The sequence below is a fragment of the Leucopleurus acutus genome, assembly GCF_964270905.1.
Source record: "Leucopleurus acutus genome assembly, chromosome: 8".
Lineage (NCBI taxonomy): Eukaryota > Metazoa > Chordata > Mammalia > Artiodactyla > Delphinidae > Leucopleurus > Leucopleurus acutus.
This window is the reverse complement of record NC_139151.1, coordinates 19,725,746-19,749,701: the sequence shown is the minus strand read 5'-3', so window position 1 is coordinate 19,749,701 and position 23,956 is coordinate 19,725,746. Positions and strand designations below refer to the sequence as shown.

The 23,956-nt window shown below is 51.0% G+C and overlaps 1 protein-coding gene across 26 annotated transcripts in view; it reads left to right on the top strand.

Annotated features, from left to right (window-relative positions):
- Positions 1–23,715, top strand: part of NCAM1 (neural cell adhesion molecule 1) — a gene marked incomplete at both ends in the record, with an annotated part of 318,529 nt that extends 294,814 nt beyond the window's left edge. For 12 of the 26 annotated variants that reach the window (XM_082845090.1, XM_082845086.1, XM_082845084.1 and 9 more), the window contains 3 exons: positions 5,327–5,451; positions 8,787–8,964; positions 11,567–11,646. In XM_082845090.1, coding sequence (XP_082701216.1) covers positions 5,327–5,451; positions 8,787–8,964; positions 11,567–11,646 — 383 coding nt within the window. Of the gene's footprint in view, positions 1–5,326; positions 5,452–8,783; positions 8,965–11,566; positions 11,647–18,739; positions 18,948–20,230; positions 20,348–21,338; positions 22,146–23,594 lie in introns of those variants that run through there. The other 14 variants (XM_082845079.1, XM_082845100.1, XM_082845080.1 and 11 more) reach the window with 4 other exon arrangements.
- Positions 23,716–23,956: the final 241 nt, after the last annotated feature.

Sequence of the window (23,956 nt, the reverse complement as noted above, 5' to 3'; positions counted from 1 at the left end):
TTGGTGACGGCGGTTATTTCTGTCTTAACTTCCTCAGCCTGGATCAGCCCCCATACCACGAGCCATACCTTTGTGGCCATCTTTTCTTTTTAGGATGATGAAACAAAGATAATTGATCAATGAATCTGTTGGTGTTTTCATGACACCCACGAGAAGGGAATTGGTACTTTTGTGGTTCGGTCTGTCAGAGTTCATTTGTTGCTGTTTAATTCGTCCTCGGTGCTGCCAGGCCTCCCCCCCACCCCTCCCACCGCCCCCCCACCCCCCCACCCAGCACACACTCCCATTCACAATTCCCTCGTGCTGGGAAGATTTGTGGACTCGTGCTGGGAAGATTTGTGGACTGGATGCCTCCATGAGCCTGGCCGCAGAGAGCCAAGCATCCTTTCTCTGTAGAAGTGGGGGACCTGGCCACGCCCATACCCACTCGTTCTGTACCCCAGCACTCCCCAGAGCCAGGGACTAGGATGGCAAAGAGTCAGGTCATGCTAGCACAGCAAATCCTTAACAATTAAGACACAAGCGCTCAGGAGAAAAAGAACGCTTTACTCCAGGGGCCTGATTTGGGGGAGCGATGCTCAGGACGAATGGATGTCAGTCCAAGCACTGCGGGCTGCTCTTTGGGAGTATTGGAAAACCACCTTAGTCTAGAATAGCCAGGTAGGCTGCCAAAGCGGCATCAGGGAGATGTTGAGGGTCCAGGAGTGTATGTGGCATAGATCACATTCGTCTGTTTGACATTAGGGCTAAGAGGTTGGTCTGAGGAAGGAGAGTTGGTGGTCTAAAACTAAGTCCTGATTCCCTTTGGTAATTTGCTGATCCCATAAGGACCAATCAAACTTCGAACTTCTTGATGTAATTTTAAATGCTCTTGAATTGGAAACATCAAACAAGCGTCATATCAGAACAGCTTAATCATACATTTTGGACTTTTTAAAACAGTTTCAAATTGCTTATAAGAAATAATCATTAAGGGGAACAGGCATTAGGAGAAACAGAACGAACAGTGTTTTTAAGCCAGACAATCCTTTTTGGTAGTAAAAGATTCTAATGCAGGCCCTACAACCATCATTGGGTTCTTCTCAGATGCATCGAACCCTGTGTGGGTCCTGATGGGAGAGAAAACAAAGTGGGTGAAGACAGAACCCAGGTCCAGCCTGTCTCAGCCTATTGGCCCCTCAGCATTTCATTCAGAACATACAACTCTTGGTCCTTGGGCTTTTTGAGTGAGAAGTAGAATATTGTTTTCCTTCCAGAATTCATAGTTGCTGTTCAAAGGCCCTGGGTTTGCTAGACTTTTTTTTGTGGAATTCAGATATCCAGCAGTAGTCTTCTGGTCCCAGGGCTTCTGCTGACGAGGAGAAAGACATGAAGCTGACTCTGATTTTAGGGCCAGTAGCACCATAATTACAAAGAAGAACCTGCAATCTACATGGCCAGAAATACACATTTCAATTACGGTTTCTAAGGGGAATTTATAGGACCTGCCAGTAATATTTTTGACTGTATGCGGTCTCTCTGGAACATTCTTTTTTTTTTTCTTGCATACACGATTTACATTCTTCTAGAAAATACCAGAATTGCCTGCTCTTTCATATTTGTTATTGACAAGGTTTATTTTTACGAATACCACTGTTTTAGTCTTTACATAAAATATTTAGGGAAATAAATTTGACTCATGGCTGAAGCGAAACGCAGAGGGTATAATTAACCCCAGGGGTTTTCTTGGCGCCACCTGCCGATTGCTGCTGAATTGCAAGCCAGCATTTACAAATAATTACAATATTGGTTTTGCTGAAATTACCCATAATGATTTCAATCAGAGCAGCCATCTCAGAACAGAGTGTACGCTGGGACCCTCTAAATAATTTCCTCTCTTAATGTGCTCAGTAAAGCTGCAAGCCTCCTGAATGCCAGGCCCATTTCTTTGGTGTCAGCCCCCTCCCTCCTCAGGCGTGGCTGGAACATTCTTTTTGCAGAGAGCTTAGGAAATGGTTTCTTTAACCCCATTTCTAATCTTTAAAAAACATTCGCTGCCAATAAACATTTGAAGATGAGTAAGACACTTGATTAAACAAATATTGCTCTTTCCACACCTGTATGTCCTTAGAACAAGTTGCATGGCCATAACGTTGGTCCAGATCTCTATGATATTAGTTGAATAGGACCATCCTTTAGAAATACTGTCATAGGAAGGGTTAGATTTCTGTACAAGGGCCCCACCATGCAAAGAATTGAATAATAATTGAATAAGTTTTTTCATTTGGCAAACAAAAACTTGTCTTAATCACCTTTGAAACTCGAAAGCCTAATGGACTACCCGGTACTTAGTATGTACTGAATGTGCATTTGATGAATAAATTATCTTTAAAGCACTCTAAATGATATGGTATAAAATACTCTAAATTCTATGAGAAAGCAATACACATCAGAGTTACGTGGTAGTCACTCAGCTAAAATGGTGGCAAATTATAGTGTTCTAACTTTTATAAATGTTAGAACTATGTTCTAACTGTGGTATAATTTTTAGTGGTTGCTCTGTGATTCCCGCTATATTTTTTCTGAAACAAATCCAAAAATAGGACAGCACCTTCATCGGGGCTCTTGGTTTTTGCAGGGATTCCTTGGCTAGATTTTTCTTCATATGTCTTTGAAGACTCTTGGGGTCTTCTTTTCAAAGACAGGAATTTTTGGAGATAACTTTTTTTAAAATTGTAGAAAAAATGGGCATCTCTGTGCCTAAGTGATATATTGTTGATCTTGCGGTGCATCTCCCTAAAATTGACTGAACATCCTAGATTTGGGGTTCTGTGTTTTACAGCGTCATGAAAATAGCCAAGGTGTTCTCGATAGCTCACCCTAGCACAGTGACTGTCACAGTGTCACGGTGATATCAGAGTGAGGAGGTGCCCTCGGGAGCATCTGGTATTTTGCAAATGTGGAGACTTAGGCAGTGACCTAGCCAAGGCACTAGACCCCCTGAGCTCCACTGTGGCATCCTTAGCATTCAGTTCTAAAGGGAGCTTCACAACATTGGAGAAAGCCCCTCTTCTAAGTAGACACTCCCCCCAAAGCAGGGTTCAATGTTTTGCGGTATTGATTCAGCCCTGGAGAGTCATACGGCTCAAATCTGAGAGAAAATAGTAAGGAAGGTACAGACAGAGCAGCCCCAGGGGAATAATCTCTATTTCCCTTCCTAGGAGGCCTCAGGGAAAGGACTAGGTCCTTGCTTGGTGGGCGTGTTGGAAGGACCGCTGATGCCACCTCCTTCCCTCCTTCTGAAGGCAAAGAGACCATTAATCCCAGAGTCAGTGTTGCAATTCTGAATACAGAAAGTTATAATGATTAATGTAAGTCTTCATTCAGTCCAGGGTCACCAACATCCTGTTTCACCTGGGACTAAGGGTTTGTCCATGGTAAAGGACTTGCAGTGCTAATGCCTGGAAAGTCACAGGCTAACCAGGACGAGGTGGTCACTCTAACTGAGCAAGAGAGTAGAATTTGTAACGTTCTACTGCATCTCCTATTCCGTTGTTCAGCCTCGTTGAATCTACACAGACCTCCTTCCCTACTCTAAAATATACTCCACTTTGAATTTCTTTTTGGCACTGGATATCTCTAATGGTATAAGACATAATTGAAATATTATCTAAGACTTAGAAGGGTCCAAAGAATTTGAGAAGCGTACGCACCTTGACATTATCTAAACCAAATCTCTAAGTACTTTCCACTGAATAGTTGGTGCTGGTGGCTAGATAGTGGCATAAAAGCAGGACAGGTCTTCACCTGAAGCCCTTTTATCTTTTTGTTTTTCTTTTTCCTTAATTACTGATTGAAGAAAACAAATAATAAGCACAAATTTTCCTAAATACTTTATCCCTCAGATGTTAAGATTACACAGCCTCCCTGTTGTTGCTTTTATGTGTCCCCATGACTGGTACATGGGCAGCAAGATCGCCTCGCGATCCTGTTAATTGAGCTTCCAGGTGGCGTGCGTGCTGCCGACCCAGGCCGAGTAGCAGGGCTCTCGTTAGCTTTGTCTCTGGTTCCTCCTTGTCTCAAAGGGAAAAGTAGGACACTCCGCCACTGTAGGTTCTCAGAGTAGCTGAGTGAGGACCGTGGGCTGGACTGACCTTACCAGCAGCCTTCTCATTAAATTACCAAAGGTACACTGTGGGTGATGAGGCCCAAAGCCTGGTGACAAGCCTCCCCTGGCTCTCCTATCCCATGTCTGTGATTCTGTCTTCCAGAGAACAAGTGAGGACCACCCACCCAGAAGGTAACTCTTTTATAGGCTCTCCACATTTTCTGTCTGAGGTCATGAAATAGATACAGAGATGCTTTCCACAGGAAGTACAGGGTTCCCAAGTGTTGTAAATCTTCATTTTAACTCTTTATAACAGACATTCTCTCATCTCATTGCTTTCAACATATACTAATGCAATAGTTTCTCTTAAAGTCAATCGCCCTCTTCCTGAAGAACCATCCCAGCCCTGGTAGTTTGTCACATACAAGCTCATCTTTCTTCTCGACCTTGGATTCAGAGTTCTACTGCAAGGAAAAGAGAAACGTTGACTTTTTTCTGCTGAGAAATGCTAAAGACATATTTCCCTCTCTCTCTTCTCACAAATAAAAAGACTTTAATGATCGTTCCGTTAATACAAGGTACCAAGGATTATCACTCAGGCTGTTGAGCCGCAAATGCCGGATACTTACAAGAAACTTGCCTGCAGCAACTCGTGCTTTACTTAATCACAACTGGAAACTCGTTATTTTTTTTTAATGAATCTAAGTAATAAAATTTAATTCATACAAAGATGGTCACAAGAATGCAGCATCATTCCACCCCAGTTAGGGATTAGACTGCTGGGATGAATCATATATCCAGGGGGAAAAAAATGGGCTGTTTTGAAAAATTATTTGATGGGTGTAAGTTTTCTCCTTAAATGCTTACATTTTCCCATATTTATGTACCAGGTTCGTAAAAGTTAAATCTGTAGTTGTAAGAACAGCTAAAAGAAAATACAGGCACGTGACAGAAAAGAAACCAAAACAACAACAAAAAACCCACTTCTCTCTAAAATGGTAAAAGAACTATGCTAGTAGGGAGGGTGGTTTCCCAGAACATTCCCAAAAGGCATTCTCACTTTGGGCTAAGTCTGAGGCATCCAACTGGAATTCAGAGTTTTATATGTATTGCTTTTTAACCATTTGAATTGCTGACAAAGCAAGAGGCCAGCCCCAGCCCATCACTACCTCCCATTCTGTTGGATCGGATTTTCATTTTGTGGATGAAAATGTCATGCGAATTATGTGGCTGTTTCAGGGGAACCCAGTGCACCTAAGCTCGAAGGGCAGATGGGAGAGGATGGAAACTCTATTAAGGTGAACCTGATCAAGCAGGATGACGGCGGCTCCCCGATCCGACACTACCTGGTCAAATACCGAGCGGTGAGTGGCCTCCTTCCCGGGCATCACACCACCCCGCAACCCTGACACCTGCCTTCTTGGCACAGCAGCATGCAAAGCCCAGGGGGGCGGGGGCGGCCTCTGTGCCTGGCAGGTGGCTCCTGGGTCCAGGTTAGGGTTTTACATTCCAAGATTGACTTGCAGCCTTTAGGTCATGTCTACGCTGAGACCATTCTTTTTTTCAGTCCCCTATTTTATATTTTTTAATTGAAATGCAGTTGATTTACAGCGTTGTGTTAATTACTTCTGTACAGCAAAGTGACTCCATTATACGTATATATACATTCTTTTTCTAATACTCTTTTCCATTATGGTTTATCATAGGATATTGAATATGGTCCTCTGTGCTACGTATAGCATGGATAAACACACTGGGACCATTTTAAAAACCTCTAAAATGATTTTGGTGATGACAAATCCATACCACGATTGATTTTTCTGCTTCCTAAATTTTTCTACGAAGTTATCTTGCCATCACCCAGTACTTTTTGCAAATAACATGCTGATATCTGATAATCACACTTGGATAAAGCGTGTATCATAGGCCAGGCGTGCAGGCCCATGATCGCATGCATTTTCTTCTCCCCAAGAACCCTACGAAGTTGGTCTTAATGATTATCCCCACTTTACAGAGGAAGTAAGTGAGGCTTATGCAGTCAGTGACCGCATGACTCATACAGCCGGGAAGCCAGGGTTTGAATCCAGGTCTGTGTGCCTGAAGAGACGGGGTCCTTAGCCCCCGGCCTGGGCTGCCTCAGGTCCTAAACCAGCTCCTTCCCTCACCCCACCCCCAGTGCTCGTGCAGCCCACCTGAGCTGTTGTCACCCTGCTGTCCGGCTACCAGTGAGCCTGGCCATAAGCCTTTTCTTCTGGGTTTGCCCACCACCCATCTAAGATTTCTGACACTCCACCTTTCATCCCCGACCCCCAAACTGAAAATCACCCCATTGTGGCTTTTTGGTTTTTTCTGGTTTTAGGATGACCCTTGGCCATTGCCTTCCACAACCAATTGCTGAGAGGTTTAGAGGCAGCATCTGAGCATTGGAAATAGCCTCTTCCTAGGATTTCTTGCCCGTAGAAAATAATGAACTTGAGAGGAGTTTCTTTCTTCAGATAGCCCCCAAAATAGGCTTTTCCCGGGAAGTTTGACCTACTCCCTATCTGCCTTTTGATCAGCCCTACTTGAAGTACCATGGGAGCCCTAACCTGGTTATGTTTACAGAGAGTCCGCGCAGCACAGAGCCCTCCCAGGCACACGTCTCAGCCGCTGGGCAGCCTGTCAGTCCACTCAGCCCTCTCCTCCTTAACTGTGAAGTCAGGCGCGAGCCTGTTGTTGGAGGAGGAGCCTCAGTTGACTTTCCTAAGGCCCAGCCCAGAGGCACGACCATCTGAGAGGTCCCTGTGGTTTCCTTGCTGTGGAGTAGGATTCAGGGACTGGGCAGGTGGTCCCATGGAGCCCACTGGAAGTGGGCAGTGTGGGGGTAGGATGTTATTATGTGTTATTATGCTGATGTGGCCCAACAGACATGGGACCCAATTCCAGCTTTACCATTTAGCGGCATGGGACCTGAATAGGTCACCCAGTCTTCCATAATCTCCATTTCTCCATCAATAAAATGGAGAGAGCTTATCAAGCTGTTGTAAAGATTAGTTATAACGTAAGCAAAGAACCTGAAATGTGCCTGACACTTGGAAAACTCTGTACGTGGTAACTGTGATAATCACTGCTATGATGCAGGCTGGGGCTGGAAATATCTCCCTCATGAGGCCACATCAGGTGTCAGTGTTCCAGAAGAGCCGTCCCAGCTGTGCCAGGCAGGCCTGCCTTAAAGAGACAACTGGGGCAAAGCACTGTGATATGTTAGACTTCGACAACCGTAACTGTCAAATCCTAACATTTGCTGAACATTACTATTATTATACATTATTAATATGTATTATGTAATGTTTGCTTTATATTCTGGCTCTCTCTTCTGTATGATGTTTGCCAAGGAAAGAAGCCTTTCAGAGAAAGAGGACAAAAACAGCTGAATTTCTTCATTTTAAATTAAAATGGGGCACGTGCTGACACGCTCGGGAGCCAACTTAGAGCCACAGCCTGGCTTCCAGTTAGACGCTGAGGACATAAGCACCCGCTTCCAGCATTTCCCCACACTGGTCATGGCCATGACACGAGTGCTATCCCATTCCTAAAGGTATCCCTTTGGCTGGTACAAAGCATTTTTCTGGGAAGACGGCTGGCTTTCCTATAATGTAACTCTTCCTGAAGCCTCAGCCATGGGCTAGACCACCTTCCAGGTGACACTGCTAGCATGTTCTGCTCTTCCGGGGAGCAGCCCATCATCCAGTAGACATGCGTCGATGGCTCCCACCCAGAACAAACTCACTGGCAAACGTGTAGGATAGAACTGGAAAGAACATTTGAGAAAAGAGGGGCACCTATAACTCCAGCTTTGTGCCTGAAATTATGCCCTGGGCAGTGCTCTGCTGAGCTGAGTGTACCTTGTAGGCACTCTGGGCACCTCAGCCTTGGACCTGACAGAAGAATTCACACCTGTGACACCTCCAGCTCCAGTCTCAGAGAGCAGGTCACACTGCATGCAATAGGACGATCCAGTTCAGTGCAGTAGATGTGTGTTGAGCTCCCTTCTACGAAAGGCTTTGGGCCCAGAGGCTCTTGGCCACAGCTCGACTGCCCATGTGGCTTGGGGAAGTCACCTGACCTCTCCCTCCCTTCCCCGTCATCAGTGTTAGTAAGGGCCAGGCAGAAGCACTGGCAGGCTTGTTGTAGGGATGCAGTGAGAAAATGTGCAGACAGCCTTTAGTCCAATGCCTGGCACGTAGTGGGTGCTCCATGAATGATAGTTTTTATTTTTAATAAAAGTGGAACCTGTGCAGTGTTCCCATGTCAGGGAGGTGAGTCACACACCTGAGTGTGACCAACATTCTGAAACAGGCCAAGAAACACAGTTGTTGGATTACTCTTCTAGGTCATCCTTAGGCCACGGGCCAGCATTCCGGAGTGTAGCTTGGGTCCCTGCACGCTCTCAGGGTGGTGCACGGGACATTGAAGGGTCGGCCCCATGCCACACTGGCGGTCTGCCGCTGTTTGCATTTGCAGGCAGGCAACGTTGACCTCCTGACCTGCATGATCATTTAGCTTTGGGTTTTTCAGGCTGGTTAAGAGTAAAGACCATATCCTATCTTTGGTTTTTATTTCTGACTCCCTTATGTTCCTCCTGTTAGCTGGTCTTAGCAGGTATTTCACCTAAAGCTTTCTGGTGTCTTGTATCTTCCTTGCCGGTTTCTCCCAGAAGCTCTCCTCCGAATGGAAACCAGAGATCAGGCTCCCATCTGGCAGTGACCACGTCATGCTCAAGTCCCTGGACTGGAATGCCGAGTACGAGGTCTATGTGGTGGCTGAGAACCAGCAGGGAAAGTCCAAAGCAGCTCACTTTGTGTTCAGGACCTCGGCCCAGCCCACAGCCATCCCAGGTATGACGGCTTTGCTTTCTGTGAGTTTCCCGCTTTGGATTAACGCACAAGTGCCGCACCTCCTAATGTGCCTGAACAGCCCCTGACAACTCGCTTGCTTACAGCCATCCTCATGATCGGTTGCCCATGCAAAGCTTAGTTTTGCTTTGTACCTAGCTGTGCAGTAGGTTGAGATGGCCTGGACCCCCAGGAAGGCTTGGCCAAGCCTCCTGAGTGAAGGTCCCATGTCATTCAGCCTTGGAGGACTGACGATAAGCCAGTCCGTGGGACCCCTCAGATGGGAGAGACCCCAGCTCCAGCCAAGCTTTGGATGCTGGTTGAGGAAGGATCCTTTTTCGAGACCTTATCTGCTATCTACCATTTCATACAGGGACCACGTAACTGTTTTGAAGCACTTTCTCTCTGATGCTTGCTTACCTGCACAGCTGTGGTCCAAATCTCTTCTCTGTGGGAACCCCAAGAGAAGGGACATATGGTGCCCAGTTAGTTAGTTAAAAATCCTCCCTGCCAAGGGCCTCTCAATGGAAACAAAGATTAAACCGAGCCACTTGAAACAGAACAAGTGGAGGAAGTAGACGCTGGAAACCCCCATCCATGAAAGGCGGTCCAGTCTGCTAGAGGCCGGCATGGGAGCAGCTCTCCCAGGAGATGCAGATCTGTCTCTAGGGATCCAGGACCAGCTCTAGTGTGGGAATAAAGTGAGAGTTCTGCTTTCTGGCCCAGCTGCCTCGCTTCTGATGGCCAGTCTCCTCAATGACCTAATTCCTCGGAGCAGAAAGAGATCTTCATCGCCCCTCTCTGCTTTTCCAGAGCAGCCGTATGCCAACCACAGGCAGGAGAGGTGGGCATAGAATATGCAGCTGCATATTATGCAGTGGAGGGGTCCCCGTAAATGCTCTGCAGTGTCCAAGTACGGTAGGAAGATGCTCCCACCTCCCGGTGGCCTTCGTCTGGCCTCCATTATGCCTGTCCTGTCTAGAGTGCTTGCCCCCAGCTCTCAGCTCAGTGATCACGATTGCTGTTTCCAGGAGAGAGGCCAGAAAGGACATGGGCTACTGTGACACAGGGCTGTGTGTGTGGAAGTGCGTTGGTCGAGCAGCAGCAAAGTAAGATCAATGTGTGCTTCCCGATGGTTGGTTGCACATGAGTGTGTGTATCTGATGGACGTGTGTGGGCCCCCAGGGAGTTGGCGGCCATAGATGAGAGGTGTCCATGGTCCTCCCCTCTGCACTGACAGGGAGGCCCCTTAGCATAGGCTAGGGTGGGTGTCTCTCTGCAGGCACTGGTCATGTGGTCAGTGATGAAGCCAAGGTATCTGGTTGTGACTGTAAACGATGTTCTCCTCACTGCTTCGTAGGCTGTCCAAATAGAGGTGTCCCTTTCTATTCTCTGCCCCTTCTTTCTCTGCATTCTTGGGTCAGTTTTTCCCTGGAATTGACAGTCTGGTGGGAGTGTTCAGATCTGCTCGGCTTTTATGGGGCACTTAGGAGATGGGGGAGTGAGAAGCCTTGAGGGATTCCTTTGCAGTGAGACAGATTTCTACGGGCATCTGTTTCCCCGGGTAAGACTTCGTAGGTGGTGATTCCGACACGCTGCGTTCCCAGGCTGGGTACTGCCGGCGGCATCAGCTTCTGGGGTTGGAGAAGTTGGGGCCACTGGGTGTCAGATACAGAAATTCTGGGAAGACCAGTCCCCCGAGTCCTGCCCACCGGGGTTGTCAGAGTCCTTCTAATCTAATCTCCCAGGCTAATCTCCCAGGCCCCCAGTTACAGGGGAGGGTTGGAGGGGCTACTCACCTCCCCAAGAGGGCTTCGGGCTCTACTGCATAGGTTTTAGAAGGAGGTTGCTTGGTTGGACGTCTCTGGGACCTGCGAATAAAACCTCTGAATTACGAGATGTACGTTCACGGTGGAATTCTCTGGTCCGTGGGTGGTGGAGGTGAGAGGTGCAGAACTAGATTCTCTTTAAGAGCACTGTGGGTGGGGGGATGGTACAATAGGAAGAAGAGTCCGATTTATTGCCGAAAAGGTGGCCCCCATCCTTGCATACAGTTTGCTGCACATACTGCAGTGATCAGATGCATCTCTACCCCAACGTGTAAAAAGCTCTAGAGGCTATAGAAGGCTGTGGGGAGACTCCTGACTGCACCTTAGAGACCTCCCCTGATCAAAGGTAACACTTTCCTAATCAGACTCTTGTATTTGCCTGTGGAGGCTTCTGTTCTCTCACTTTAATTTCATTTGCTCGCTGACCCCTAACCCCTGAATTCACCCCGCTGTGCTGCTTCTGGCCTTGCTGAGCTTAGGAACTGGCCTTATGGTGATAATATGGCACTGAACTCTTCTCTAACCTTTGTCAGTTTAATTTACAAAGTTGAATTAACCTTTGATTCTTGCATTTTCTATATTTGACCTATTTTTTTTTCTTTTTATCTATTTTTTTTCTCTGTTTCTGTCTCTTCCTTCTCTTTCCTCCTTCCCCCTCCCTTTCCTGTGTCTGTCGTCACACATATCACCTTGGACGTCACTGGGACATCCCCACTGCCACATTTGTTTTTAAACAACCACATTCTCTCTGGGGACCCATTGCTTGGCACCTGCAGCGACCTTGGGAGGCTCCACCACGTCCTCTACCTTTGTCTCATTGCTTTTCTCTGCAGTGACTCTTCTCTTGCTCTGTTAGGAACTTGAATGCCAAAAAACTAAATTTGCCTAAGAGCCCGGTTCCTATGAGAATGATCAGTGCCCCCTTTGGAAGGATCTGTCAGGACTGCCATGGCCACACCACCAAGCTGTCTGTGCAAGGGGAAGGTTTGGCAATTGGAAAAAGCTGGACCTCCACACTTATTACCCTTCACAGATACTTTTGTGCCACTTCATAAGGAGTTTGCCCCCCTTTTCATAGCAGTATAAAAATGTTTGGGAGCTCTTCTCTTTACACCCTCTCTCTCTATATATATATATATTAAAAGAACAACAACAAAAAACCATTACATTAGGTTTACAGAAAAGCTTCTGCACATCTGCTGCTGGTTGCATTTCTGGTTCTTACCTGATAATGTTGTAGCAGAGAAGGATTTCTAAGTACTCTCTAAAGCTTGCATCAGATTGTTAAAATCACCCCGTGTCCCCATTGTAACCCTGTGCTCCTCTGCTGCCCTTCAATAAGTAGTTGGCTTCGCTTGCATTTAAGTGCCCCTGGTAAGCCCGCTGCGATTCACAGGAGCATTTTGCTGGCATGATGGGCAAAGTAAGTCGCCCTGTTGCCCATGCAGCGGAAGAACTCGGATTTGTTGAGTATTTTCTGGGGCTGATCCAACATCCTGGGAGGCGCTTTGGTCCTGGTAGTATAACCAGCACCTGATGCTGGCTCTGTGAACAGGGCCAACCTAGGACGTGCCCGGCACCTATGGGCTCTGGAAGGTGCGTGTCTCCCAGTCAGGGTGATACCTGCTGCATGGCTACAAGTCAGCCACAGACCTCGTGTCTTGGCGGGTGTGACCCAACTGTGACCCACATTATCGCATAAGCATCAGTCCCCCAGGTTGGAAGCATCCACTGTGAGCCTGGCGCAAGTTGCACCCCCTGCCCACACATGCTCAGTAGAGCGCGAGGCAGGGCCAGCCCAGAGTGCCCATAAATTGGAACCCAGCCAGCCTGTCATACTGCCCGAGTGCCCCGACCCCCTGTCGGTCAGTGGTTTCAATGACATTTTGAAAATTCTGGTGGAAGCCAGCTGCCCCTCTGCTGTTGGGGGTAGCCCCCGCCATGCCCAGGAGAGGAGGTGAGGTGTGTTTGTTAAAGTTCCCCGTAGAGACTCAAGTGAATCCTGCTCAGTGGCGTCCGTGTCTGAGCTCAGGGGTACCTTCTCCTGAATAAAAACTCCCCCCTCCGTTGTGGTCACATATCATTCCACATATCTCATCTCTGAGCATCTCCACAGAAGTCTGATTTTTGTTCATTTTGGTTTCTTTACTTTTCGGTTCTGTTGTCATTTTTTAATGTTCAACGACTAGCCTTTCTCTTTGGGAATCCAAATGATCCTGTGGTCTGCGGGGCAGAGCTGCCCGTGGCAGTGGGCACAGGCCCGTGTCCCCAGCGCTGGTAGTTTAGAGGGTCAGGTACACACACCGGCGGCCACAGGCCACCCAACGGCTCAGCCAGGCAGCGCCTCTCGCCCTGGCCCCGTTGGCCTCCAGCCCCGCCGTGAACCTCTCCCCCGGGCTCCCCGATCTCCCGTCCCACCATGGCAGCGGGAGCAGACACGGTTCTTAGGCACAAGGCAGAGTATCAAGGAGAGGCCCATGGTGCCTCCGGGCCCGGCGTAGAATCCCAGGGCCATTAGGAAGGCAAAGGAGGGAGACATGGTCCTCACGCAGGTCACCCATCACTGTCCCCTGACTCCCAGCAGGCTCTTGGTATCATCTTCAGCAGAAGTTGCATATTCACCCAGGAGGGCCCATCTCAGAGGTCTGCCCCACCCTGGTCCCAGTCCCATAGGCAAGGGCCTATGTCTGTGTTTCTGAAGATCTGGCCCAAAGTGTGGGGAGGCCTGACATCCATGACCCTGTCCCCTCAGCTCATTCTGGGCCAGGCAGGCCTCAGCTGAAGCAACGTTGGGGTCATTGCATTGGCCCCATTCGGATAGGCCCGTGGTTTGTAAGGGACGCCCTTTCGGGAGACAGCATTCAGGCACGCCCGCCCCCACCGGACACTGAGCCACCCTCATGGTGGCTGCAGCCCTCAGCCCCGCCGGGAGCCCCTGAGACAGGCCCTGAAGGAGGGAACGCTCGCTGCCCCGCTCAGCCGCCCTGCCCCCGCGCCCTGTCTCAGTGCTGCCCGATCTCGACACGCCACAGGGCTTCTCTGCTCGTGTTTTGCAATATTTATACGGCAGGTTTGGATCACGTTTTTCTACTAATAAGAATGCTAACATTGTTGTGTAGATAATCAGCGAGGCCTTGATGAAGTTTACACCTTTGCATTATTAAAGGAAATAACAGTTCATGTGAACTCACCAGCGTGTTTGGATTTATTTGATAGTTGTGTATCCTACAAAGTGCCAAAATCCCTTTGCCTCCACCTCACAGGTACCTGGATTACTTTGATTGCCCCAGAGAGCCCTTTAAATTGGACCCCAAACTCGTAGCTTGCTGAGTGGAGTTCTAGTCAAAGGAATCACTTTCCCTTCCTCATGAGGAGTGATGCAGTTTTCTCAGCTCTCCTAAGAGCTGCTGTGGGTCACCGCCTCCTTGGACTTCCCCCAGCAGACAGGGCGAAGGGAAAGTGCCTTTGCAGAGCCAGAAGGTGGTCACCTTGGGATCAGGGGCACACTCTGGGCCACCGGAACCACAACTCTGTTGCAAGTTCTCGCGATTGCACGGCTCCCTTAACGACTTCATATCCGAGGCTTCACAGAGTGACGTGGTGACAGAGAGAATCTAAGAGAAAGGTCTCATTGGCAAGCCCTATTCTCTCTATAATCACACTTAGTTGGATGCCTCCTGAAAGCCCCAAGACCAGCCGTCTATTCAGCAGATTCCAGGAAGGAACAAGCAGACGAGTGAACCAGAACCTCAGCTTAATTGTTCCGAGAGGCGGAGGCGGGAGGGGGCACTTCTGCACTGATGTCCCGTGACACAGTGACTTGGGCCCCCTCAACTGCAAGGTGGGAGATGTCTTCCCATTTTGAGGCATTTATGAGCATAGGCACTTGTAGGTCTCAGTCTTGGGCAAGCCAGGTGTTCAGTGCCGACACCTCCCAGACCAGGAACCACAGAGGATGTGCAGCCCCAGCTTCATAGCCCTACCGTTCAGCGCAGCTCTAAGCCCAGAGGTTGTGGAGGAACTGCTCCCCAGAAGCACTCTATGTATGCAGGTGTGCAGATGGGGTAGCCAGGAGAGGTCAGGGGAAGGTCATGCAAAGATAGACCCCAAAGTTGTTTTCTTTTCCTTTTGTCAAATGTTAAGCAGGATGCAGGAGATAACCTTTGTCCTTCTAGTTTCCTGGACTAAACAATTCTGTCGCAGCCACCAAGAGGTAATGAATGTTGGCTTGACTTCGGTATGCTTTCATTTGCGTTCTGTGTTTCCTTTATTTACAGTTTTTTGTAAATCTCCACACATCCTTTCTCCAGCTTGAGGGGTACCTCACTTCCTCTGGAAGTCTAGACTCTTAATGGTGAACTGGGTGGTCCCTTGGGGATAAGTCTTTTTTCTCTCCATCCATCAAGTACATCAGTTAGGTCAGGGCCACCAGGTAAGACTGCACAGCTCATCCTTGGGTGGGGAGTCATAGGAACAGCTGTTATTCATTGTAATGCAGGCAGAAAACTTAGAAACAGTGGTCCTCAAAGTCTGGGGTGCATAAGAATCGCTGGGGAGATCCATCAAATCCTGAGCCTCAGCCCCAGAGATTCTGACTTGGTAGAATGGGGGAACCCCAGAATCTGAATTCTTAACAAAGCACCCCAGGAATTCTGCTGCAGGTGGAGAAACATTATGCTGAAAGGTATTTACTTTTCAACTAAAGATACAATCATAAGAATCAATGAATAAAGATGGGACCTACCAATTGTCCTGCAGGAAAAAGTCCTGCTCAGTACACACTGTGGAGGACATGGACATTAGGGAATCTGTACCCTGTGCTGGGGACTGTAGGACACCTAACATGCAATGACAGGCCCTTAGAGTTGAAGAGGACCTGAAGACATCCTCTATCCTAGGCTCTGCCCAGTGCAGGAACCTCAGCCAGAGCATTATGGTATCCCGGCCAAGGGATTTTCCAGCCTCTTCTTGAATGCCGCTGGCAACAGGGAGCTCTTCCAAGGCAGCTCACGCCACACTTAAATAGCTCTTGTGTGTTAGTTCTGTCTCATGTGAGCTCAAGTTTGCCTCCTACCCCCCTAGTTGCCATCCACTAGGGACACTGAATAAGACTGCTTCCTTCTCATGTCACACCTTTAAATATTTGGAGACAGTGTTCTCATCTCCAAGGCTAAACACTGTTCCTTTGTTCAACAAATATTCTTTGAACATTTCTTATAAGTTGGGTTGTCCTAGATGCTGGGGAGACAAGAGACAGGGTACCTGCCAGGATATTCTAGAGGGCGGGGCAGCCAGATAAAAGCATGTCAATGAACAGAAAATGACAGATAGTGGTAAGAGGAGCATAAAACAGGGTAATGCGGTAGGTACTGGGTAGAGATGCCTGAGTAGATAAGAGATCAGGGCAGGGGAGGGGGGAACCTCTGCAAGAAGGTGACATTTGAGCTGAACCTGCAAGAAAGCAAAGAGCCACCACAGGGTGCCGGGGCTGGAGGATTCCAGGCACTATGACAGGAACGGGCTGGGCGTGGTGAGCAGATAGAATGGAGCTGCTCCTGGCTAGAGCACAGGGATTGGAGGCAGGGCTCAGTGCCCTGAGTTATGATGGTCAGAGGAGTGGGAGAGTCCACAGCACGTGTAACACCTTTTAGACCAAGGGAAAGAATTTGAATTTTATATCAAATGTGAGAGAAGACCATTGCCCTACCTTCTGTTTTATATCAGTCTCGTTGCCCTCCTGGCCCTTGGAGGTGTTGGCCTTGGCCTTCAGAGTAGTGCAGCCCTCTGATGGATCTGCTGAGCCCAGAGCACAGGTGGATAACGGCTGCTTCTCCCACACCGAGCAGCTTTGCAGTGGTTTGTTTTTCTTCCTTAGAGACCTGACTAGTTCCCTAAAACCATATTTATGTATAAACCTCAGAACATGGTGTTAGTGCCTTTGAGTCCAAAAATACAGACATTCTTTCCCCACGAAAATACCTTAGGCTCCTTCTGCAGGAAGTAGACACTATTGGGTATGGGTGTCAGGTGGCCTCCAGCCCTGAGTCGTGGGATGGGGAGGAAGCCCAAGGCCGTATTTCTTCCCTGTTCAGGGAAGCAGCTTTGGTATTCTGAACAAGAAGGCCTGCGTGGCTTTCTTTGCTTTTGTGTGTGGATGTGTGAGTGCCACGGGGGAGCAGAGTGGACGGTGTGCTACTGGGGAGAAGACCAGCTCTAGCTGACCGCAGGGACCCATGGCCAGTTTCCTGCTGCCAAAGCCCGGAGACAGAGTGGTCAGAGCTGGGTCCTCTGAGCATGGAGCCCGTTGCCAGACTCGGGCCTTCCTGGGGAACAGGCTGTGTCTTCAGTGTGGGTTGAAAGGGACCAGTGGGGGAGCCTGAGGAGGGGCTGGGAAGCAAGAGCAAGGTCCCAAGGAGGCAAAAATATTCAAGATCCTAGGCGGTTCCTCCAGCGCAGGCCCAGCTGAGCCCTGGGTGCCAGGAATTAGGTTGTGAGTGGTCGTCTCTTATGTGCTGGCCAGTGCCTATACACTGAATTGAAGTTAGAAATAAGGGCCATCAGAATAGGACAGCAGTTGAAGGAGCCCCGCCATGCCTGAGCAGGGCCCCTGGGACACACAGAGGGCCTCCCAGGAGCACAAACCACATGGAGACAGAGTGTGTGGCCCATCTCTGTCACCTTGGGTTACCTGTTCTTTCCATTATTTGGCACGTGATGTGGCCATAGGCCCCTGGGCCTGGCCCAGATTCAGCAAAGGCCCAGTGAGACCCAGGTTGTGTTGGCCACAGTTCCTGCCTCCAGTCAACACGCCTGGGTGACCCAAGTGGGTCCGGAGGACACAGGAAGCTTCAGACAAGGTCTGGTGGTACGATGGGGCTGCCCCTCTGGAACCCTGTCCCCCCAGAAGAAAAATGAAGCAGGGTACCCACTTTTCAGCCTGGGGTCATGTTTTCCACACTGGCTTCCACAGAGCTCTGCATGGGTCCTTGCTTCCCCCAGCACAGCCTTCCGCCTCCCAGATGCTGGTGGGAATCACCAAGCGGTCAGGGGTCCACCGCAGGCACCTAGCACCAATCACGAGGGGGCCCTATGGAGCCGAGCCTGGGGTCCTTCTGTGATACCGTCAATAGCCCAGGGCCCCCAGGGGATTCTAGATGGACACCAGGGAGTAAGACACAGAGGTTGGGTCATTCCAGTGAGTCCAGCTGGAGCGGGGATGCTGGGCGCTGCTCAAAGGTGAGAATGTGTGTCCGTCTGTGGTAGGCACGCATCCTGTGTGAGTGAGCCTGTCGTGCGTGGGTCATCTCTGGGTGAGTCGGCTGGGTTTCTTGAAATCTGATCCAAGCGTGCCTGGCTCCCAGATGGTGAGTATTCCCAGACCTTCCACCTTGTCCTCTGGGCCTAGCAAGGCCCCCTTATCTCCAGAGTAAGTGGCTTCATTCGTCTCCCGGGTGCAATGAAGAAGGAGATGGTCCAAAGTCGGGATCCTCTGGAGCGGCTCCTAAAGAGGGGGAAGGAAGCGCGGAGGTGCACGGGGCGTCTTGATGTGTCTGACGTCCCCACAAGCCCAAAGGAAGCCCTGGGAACCCTCTGTTGCCCCATCTGGGACCCTGTCCCTGGCAGCTCCCAGGGCTCACGGGGAGACCAACTGAGTGTGGGTTGAGAGCAGGGATGGAGACACATTGCCCAGTCTCCTCCTGACGTGTGGGTGCCTTGTGCCCTTGTCCCCTGGTCTATGAGAGGAGGCTGCCATCCCTCCCTCTTGAAGAAAGAGACGCTGTTGTCTCAACACCTGGGGGTAGAGAGGCCCCAGGGAAAGTGTCACTCTGAACACAGATGCCACAGCCGTCCTGTGGGCTCTACCCCACCCCCAGGGCTGTTGCTCAGCAGGTCCAGGTCTGCATCTCAGTGTACTAACCAGCACCATCCCTCTCTCCCTCCCCCACAAGCCAACGGCAGCCCCACCTCAGGCCTGAGCACGGGCGCCATCGTGGGCATCCTCGTCGTCACCTTCGTCCTGCTGCTGGTGGCCGTGGATGTCACCTGCTACTTCCTGAACAAGTGTGGCCTGCTCATGTGCATTGCCGTCAACCTGTGCGGAAAAGCCGGGCCTGGAGCCAAGGGCAAGGACATGGAGGAGGGCAAAGCCGCCTTCTCGTGAGTGCAGACCCGCCTGCTGCTGCAGAGCGCTACACTCTGCCCCGGCCTGGGGCCCAGCAAGGGAGCCACCTTAGCTTCCCCATTGGAAACCCCGAGGGGAGCAGAGCATTAGCGAACTGTCTCTCAAAGCATGGTCTTCAGGGGTACCCGTTTAAAAAGCAGACAGCTGGACCCAACCCCACATCTAGAATCGCATAGACGTTTGAAATCCCTCCATAGGTCAAAATGAGGGGAATTGTCAGAGTTAAGCCTGGAAGGGAGCTACCATGGAGGGGTCAGCATTTGAGAGACACACTTACCTTGCTGCCGTTCATGCATCCATCATTCAACAAATATTTATGGTGCAGCCGCTACAGGCACGGCACCATCCCCAGGCATTAGGGGACAGCAGTGAACAAAGCAGATGAAAGTACCTGTCCTCCTGGAGGACGATCCAGCATCCTCCTGCAGGATGTGCTCCAGCATCTCTGGAGAAACAGATCCTGAGCCAAATAGCAGGAACCTTCACAGACTGTCACTGGGTGGGGCTGAGGTGGAGCGAGGCGAGAAGGGACAGAGCAAGGAAATCAGTTGTTAGCGCCACCCCATGCCAGGCACTGTATATACACACACATACGTCATGTACTTATACATGTATGTACATGCACACACACATGTACACATGTTTTACTCACATATACGTATAGCTATACTTATACATGTATGTACTTACATATACTTATACGTATACACATACATATACATACATCATATACTTACACGTATACATACTTACATATATGTATAGCTATACTTATACATGTATGTACATGCATATACATACATCGTATACTTACACGTATACATACTTACATATACGTACACATATACTTATATATACATCATACGCTTATCCGTGTTCGTACTTACATATACATATACACATATGCGTACATACTTACGTGTATACCAATATAGATGACTTGAGCACTGGACTGTGCCAGGCACTGTGCTAAGCACTTTATATCCATTATCTCAGTTAATGTTCGTAACGTCTAGGCAAGGTAGAGACTGTTATCTGCCCCATTCTCCAGGTGAGGAAACGGAGGTATGAGTGAGCAGGTCACACGGCCAGCAAGAGCGGAGGCTGAGATGCCGCACTTGACTCTGGTTCTGGATCCCACCACCCCCCCACCCCAGCCTCGAGCGAGGCACAGGTGCCTGAGCCGTAGCTGGCTTCCCTGGGAGCCCCCTGCATCCCCCAGCTCCCTGGGATGGAACCAGCAGAGCTGTCTCCACAGGAAAGATGAGACCAAGGAACCCATCGTGGAGGTGCGAACTGAGGAGGAACGGACCCCAAACCACGACGGAGGGAAACACACAGAGCCCAACGAGACCACGCCGCTGACGGAGCCCGAGTACGTGGGCGGGGCGGGCTGCCACCTCCTTGGCACAGCCTCACAGCCACCACATCTCCCTGCGCACAGCTCCATGCTTCCCACCCACGGCTCCCCAGCCGAGCATGGCAGGCTAGAATTCTGGAGTGCTGGGCCAGGAATGCCTGACCCCACTCTCTCCCTAGAGAGGAGGCATTCCTGATTCTACCTGGGTGGCTGTGGGTGCCTTAAAGTCTCCGTGCATACATGGGATCCCTAGACGCTGTGCCCAGCTCACACACACATTCTGGAAATGGCTTAAGGAGACAAAACTTCATTGAGAGAGGCTGAGCTTAGCAGATTCTGTTTAGGATTTCCAAGAACTCTAGGGTTTTCTGCCTTCTTCCTAAAAGGGCGAGGGAAGCTGGGGCCCTGGTAAAAACTCCCTGGTTCTCCTGGTCTCGGAAGCCTTGGGGACCCCCAGTCAGAGCCACATCCAGCTGTGATGGTAATGACCACAGGGGTATCGTGGGTCCTGTGGGTTTGAAGGAAATGGAGTTTAATGGAAGCACAAAATCTCTGGCTGGACCACCCACAGCCCTGAGGGACCACGGGGAGCCCTCTTCGTCTGAGGGGCAGGTGGGCCCAGTTCCCCAGGGACCTAGGTATGACGCCTGCGGTGGTGGACGCTGAGCTCCAGCTGGCCTCTCCCTGAGTCGAGATGCAGGCAGGGGTCCGAAAGGGCCGCCAGGGCTGCAGGGAAGGGAGTCTGTGCAGATCGGGAGGGGAGTCAGCAGGGAGGAAGGTGACAGGCCCTGTTAGACTGCCGAGTTCTCTGTTGTCTCCTGTGTCCTCTTCTGCCCGCCTGGGTGTGTGCTTCCTCTGACGTCCTCCTCTCTCTGTGGGCCTGTGTCCATGCCTGTGCGTCCCCGCATGCCAGCCCCCGGCCCCCGCCTTGGCCTCCGCCCTTCCCAGCTTCTCTGTCTGTCTCAGCTTCATCGTCTATCTCTTCTACTTCCTGTCCTCCCCACAGGCTGCCTGCTGACACCACAGCCACTGTTGAGGACATGCTGCCTTCTGTCACCACCGTCACCGCTAACTCTGACACTATCACCGAAACCTTTGCCACTGCTCAGAACAGCCCCACCAGTGAGACCACCACCCTCACCTCCAGTATCGCCCCCGTGGCCACGGCCACCCCTGATTCAAACTCTGTGCCCGCCGGCCAGGCCACCCCTTCCAAGGGGCCCGGCGTCGCCGCCACCTCCCCACCCCCAGCCTCAGCCCCCAAGGTCGCCCCCCTCGTTGACCTGAGCGACCCCCCGACCTCAGCCCCCGCCGCCAGCAACCTGTCCTCTAGCGTCCTGGCAAACCAGGGGGGCGTGCTCAGCCCCAGCGCCCCTGCCAGTGCGGGCGAGGCCCCCAAGGCCCCTCCGGCCAGCAAGCCGGTCCCCTCCCCGGCCGGGGCAGCCGGTCCCCTAGCAGTGGCACCGACGACCCCCACCCCAGAAGTCCCCCAGGCCAAGCAGGAGGCTCCCGGCACCAAAGGTCCGGACCCTGAGCCCACCCAGCCCGGCGCCGCGAAGAGCCCGGCCGAGGCAGCCAGGGCCCTCGCCAGCCCGAAGAGCGAGGCGGCCTCCATCAGCACCACAAACCCTGCCCAGGGCGAGGACTTTAAAATGGACGAAGGGAACTTCAAGACCCCAGATATTGACCTTGCAAAGGATGTTTTTGCAGCCCTGGGCTCTCCTGCTCCCGCCGCTGGGGCCAGTGGACAAGCCCCTGAGCTTGCTCCTTCCACTGCCGACGGCTCTGTTCCTCCTGCACCAGCCAAGACCGAGTACGGCCTCTCTCTGTCCATTGTCGTCGGGTGGTGTCCCGTGGTGGTGGTGTGCGTTTGTGCTGTGTCCTCCCTGTTAGATGTGTCTTCAGCCTACTCCAGAGCTTCTCGGAGGCGACTGTCAGCCAGGGGCTGGGCCGAGGCAGAGAGTGGGGACAGGCAGCAGGCCCGGCAGGCAGCCGCCTGCTGACTAATTAGGTCACGTTAATTAGGTTTTATCCTTATCGTCCTAGCAGTGGCGTCTGTTGCCCCTGGAGGAGCCTTTGCATTCGGGCCACTGATGAGCGTAGCTTGGGAAGTGAGCTAAGGAGGTCAAGGTGCCCTGATCGGCGACACTGGGACCCACAGACAGTGTGTCATCCAGGGCAAGACCGAGTCCCCACCAGAATGGCACGGGTATTCGGGAAGTAAAGAGGCAGACCCTGAGGCTCGGGTGGGGAGAGGATCTGTGTGGTCTAGAAGGCCCTGTCACACTCCAACCGACACACCTACCCACCCACCCTTGCTTCTCCTGCCCTTGAGGGACTGGGAAGACGCAGAGCTCCCAAGCACTGAATGACTGCTGGGTCTTCCAAGTTCGAGGCCAGGTCCTTCAGCTTACAGGTTTCTTCAGTGTGAGGCCAAAATGCAGGGGCACCAGCTGGGGCTGGGGTCTGAGTCTGCTCTGGTGTGTCCTTAAGCCAGACTCTCACTCTTGGGACTGATAGAGCCAGAGGCAGACAGAGGTTTTTATAGAGGCTCCTGTGGCTGCCCCCAGATAAGCGGAGGTGCTGCCCCCAAGAGCAGCAAGGGGACCCTCCCCAGGAGCCCCGAATCTGTCAGAAAATAAAAGGACAGCCCCGCCCACCCAGCTCCCCTGCAGCCCGGCAGCCCACTCTGGCCTCTCACCAGACTCCCATGGAAAGCTGCCTCAGTAACAAAGAGCATTTTCTTACCCTGCCCTGGCAAGCCATAGAGGCCTCACCAGGAAAGGCAGAGCACAGAGGGGTGGGGGTGAGGACAGGCAAGCGCAGGTGGTTTGCAGAGGGCCCCCTGGGATCAGTACCAGGGAGCCCAACATACATGATTTATACCAAGCTGGGCTGCTGCAGCCATGCAGCGTGAGGAAAAGCCTGCACCTGCTGCACTTGCACCAGCCCAGGTAAAGCTGCAGCCCCTGGCCTCAGGTTAGGGCCGGAAGGGCTCCTTCCGCTGATTCAGTGGCTCTCTACTTTGGCTGCAAGTTAGAACCACTTGGGTGCTTTTAAAAGTCACCACATTCATAGCACTTAAATCAGGATTTCTGGGGACACGGCCCAGGCATCAGTGATTTTTAGAGACTCCAGGTGATCCTGACGTGCAGCTGAGTTTGGAGACCAGTGCTCTAACTGGAGCCCCCTTTGAGGAACTGGCCAGAGGGTGCGTTACTGCAGACCGTGGTCTCAGTGCTGTTTTCCTGTTTCTCCGCAGGAAGGGTCCTGTAGAAGCAAAGCCGGAGTGCCAGGAGACAGAAACGAAGCCAGCGCCAGCCGAAGTCAAGACGGTCCCCAACGATGCCACACAAACAAAGGAGAACGAGAGCAAAGCATGATGGGTGACGAGACACCAGCAAAGATCAAAATTAAAAGTGACACAACAGCTTCACCAGAGCATCTCCAATATCTCATACACACACACACACACACACACACACACACACATCTCATTCCTCTAGTGTCTTTTGCCTTTAAAAAAAAAAACTAAGCAGATCAACGTGGGATCTCCTTTTTGTAGCTTTATAGAAAGGGTTCCTTTGCTGCGCACTCACTTGTAAGAAAATGAGACAAAAAGGT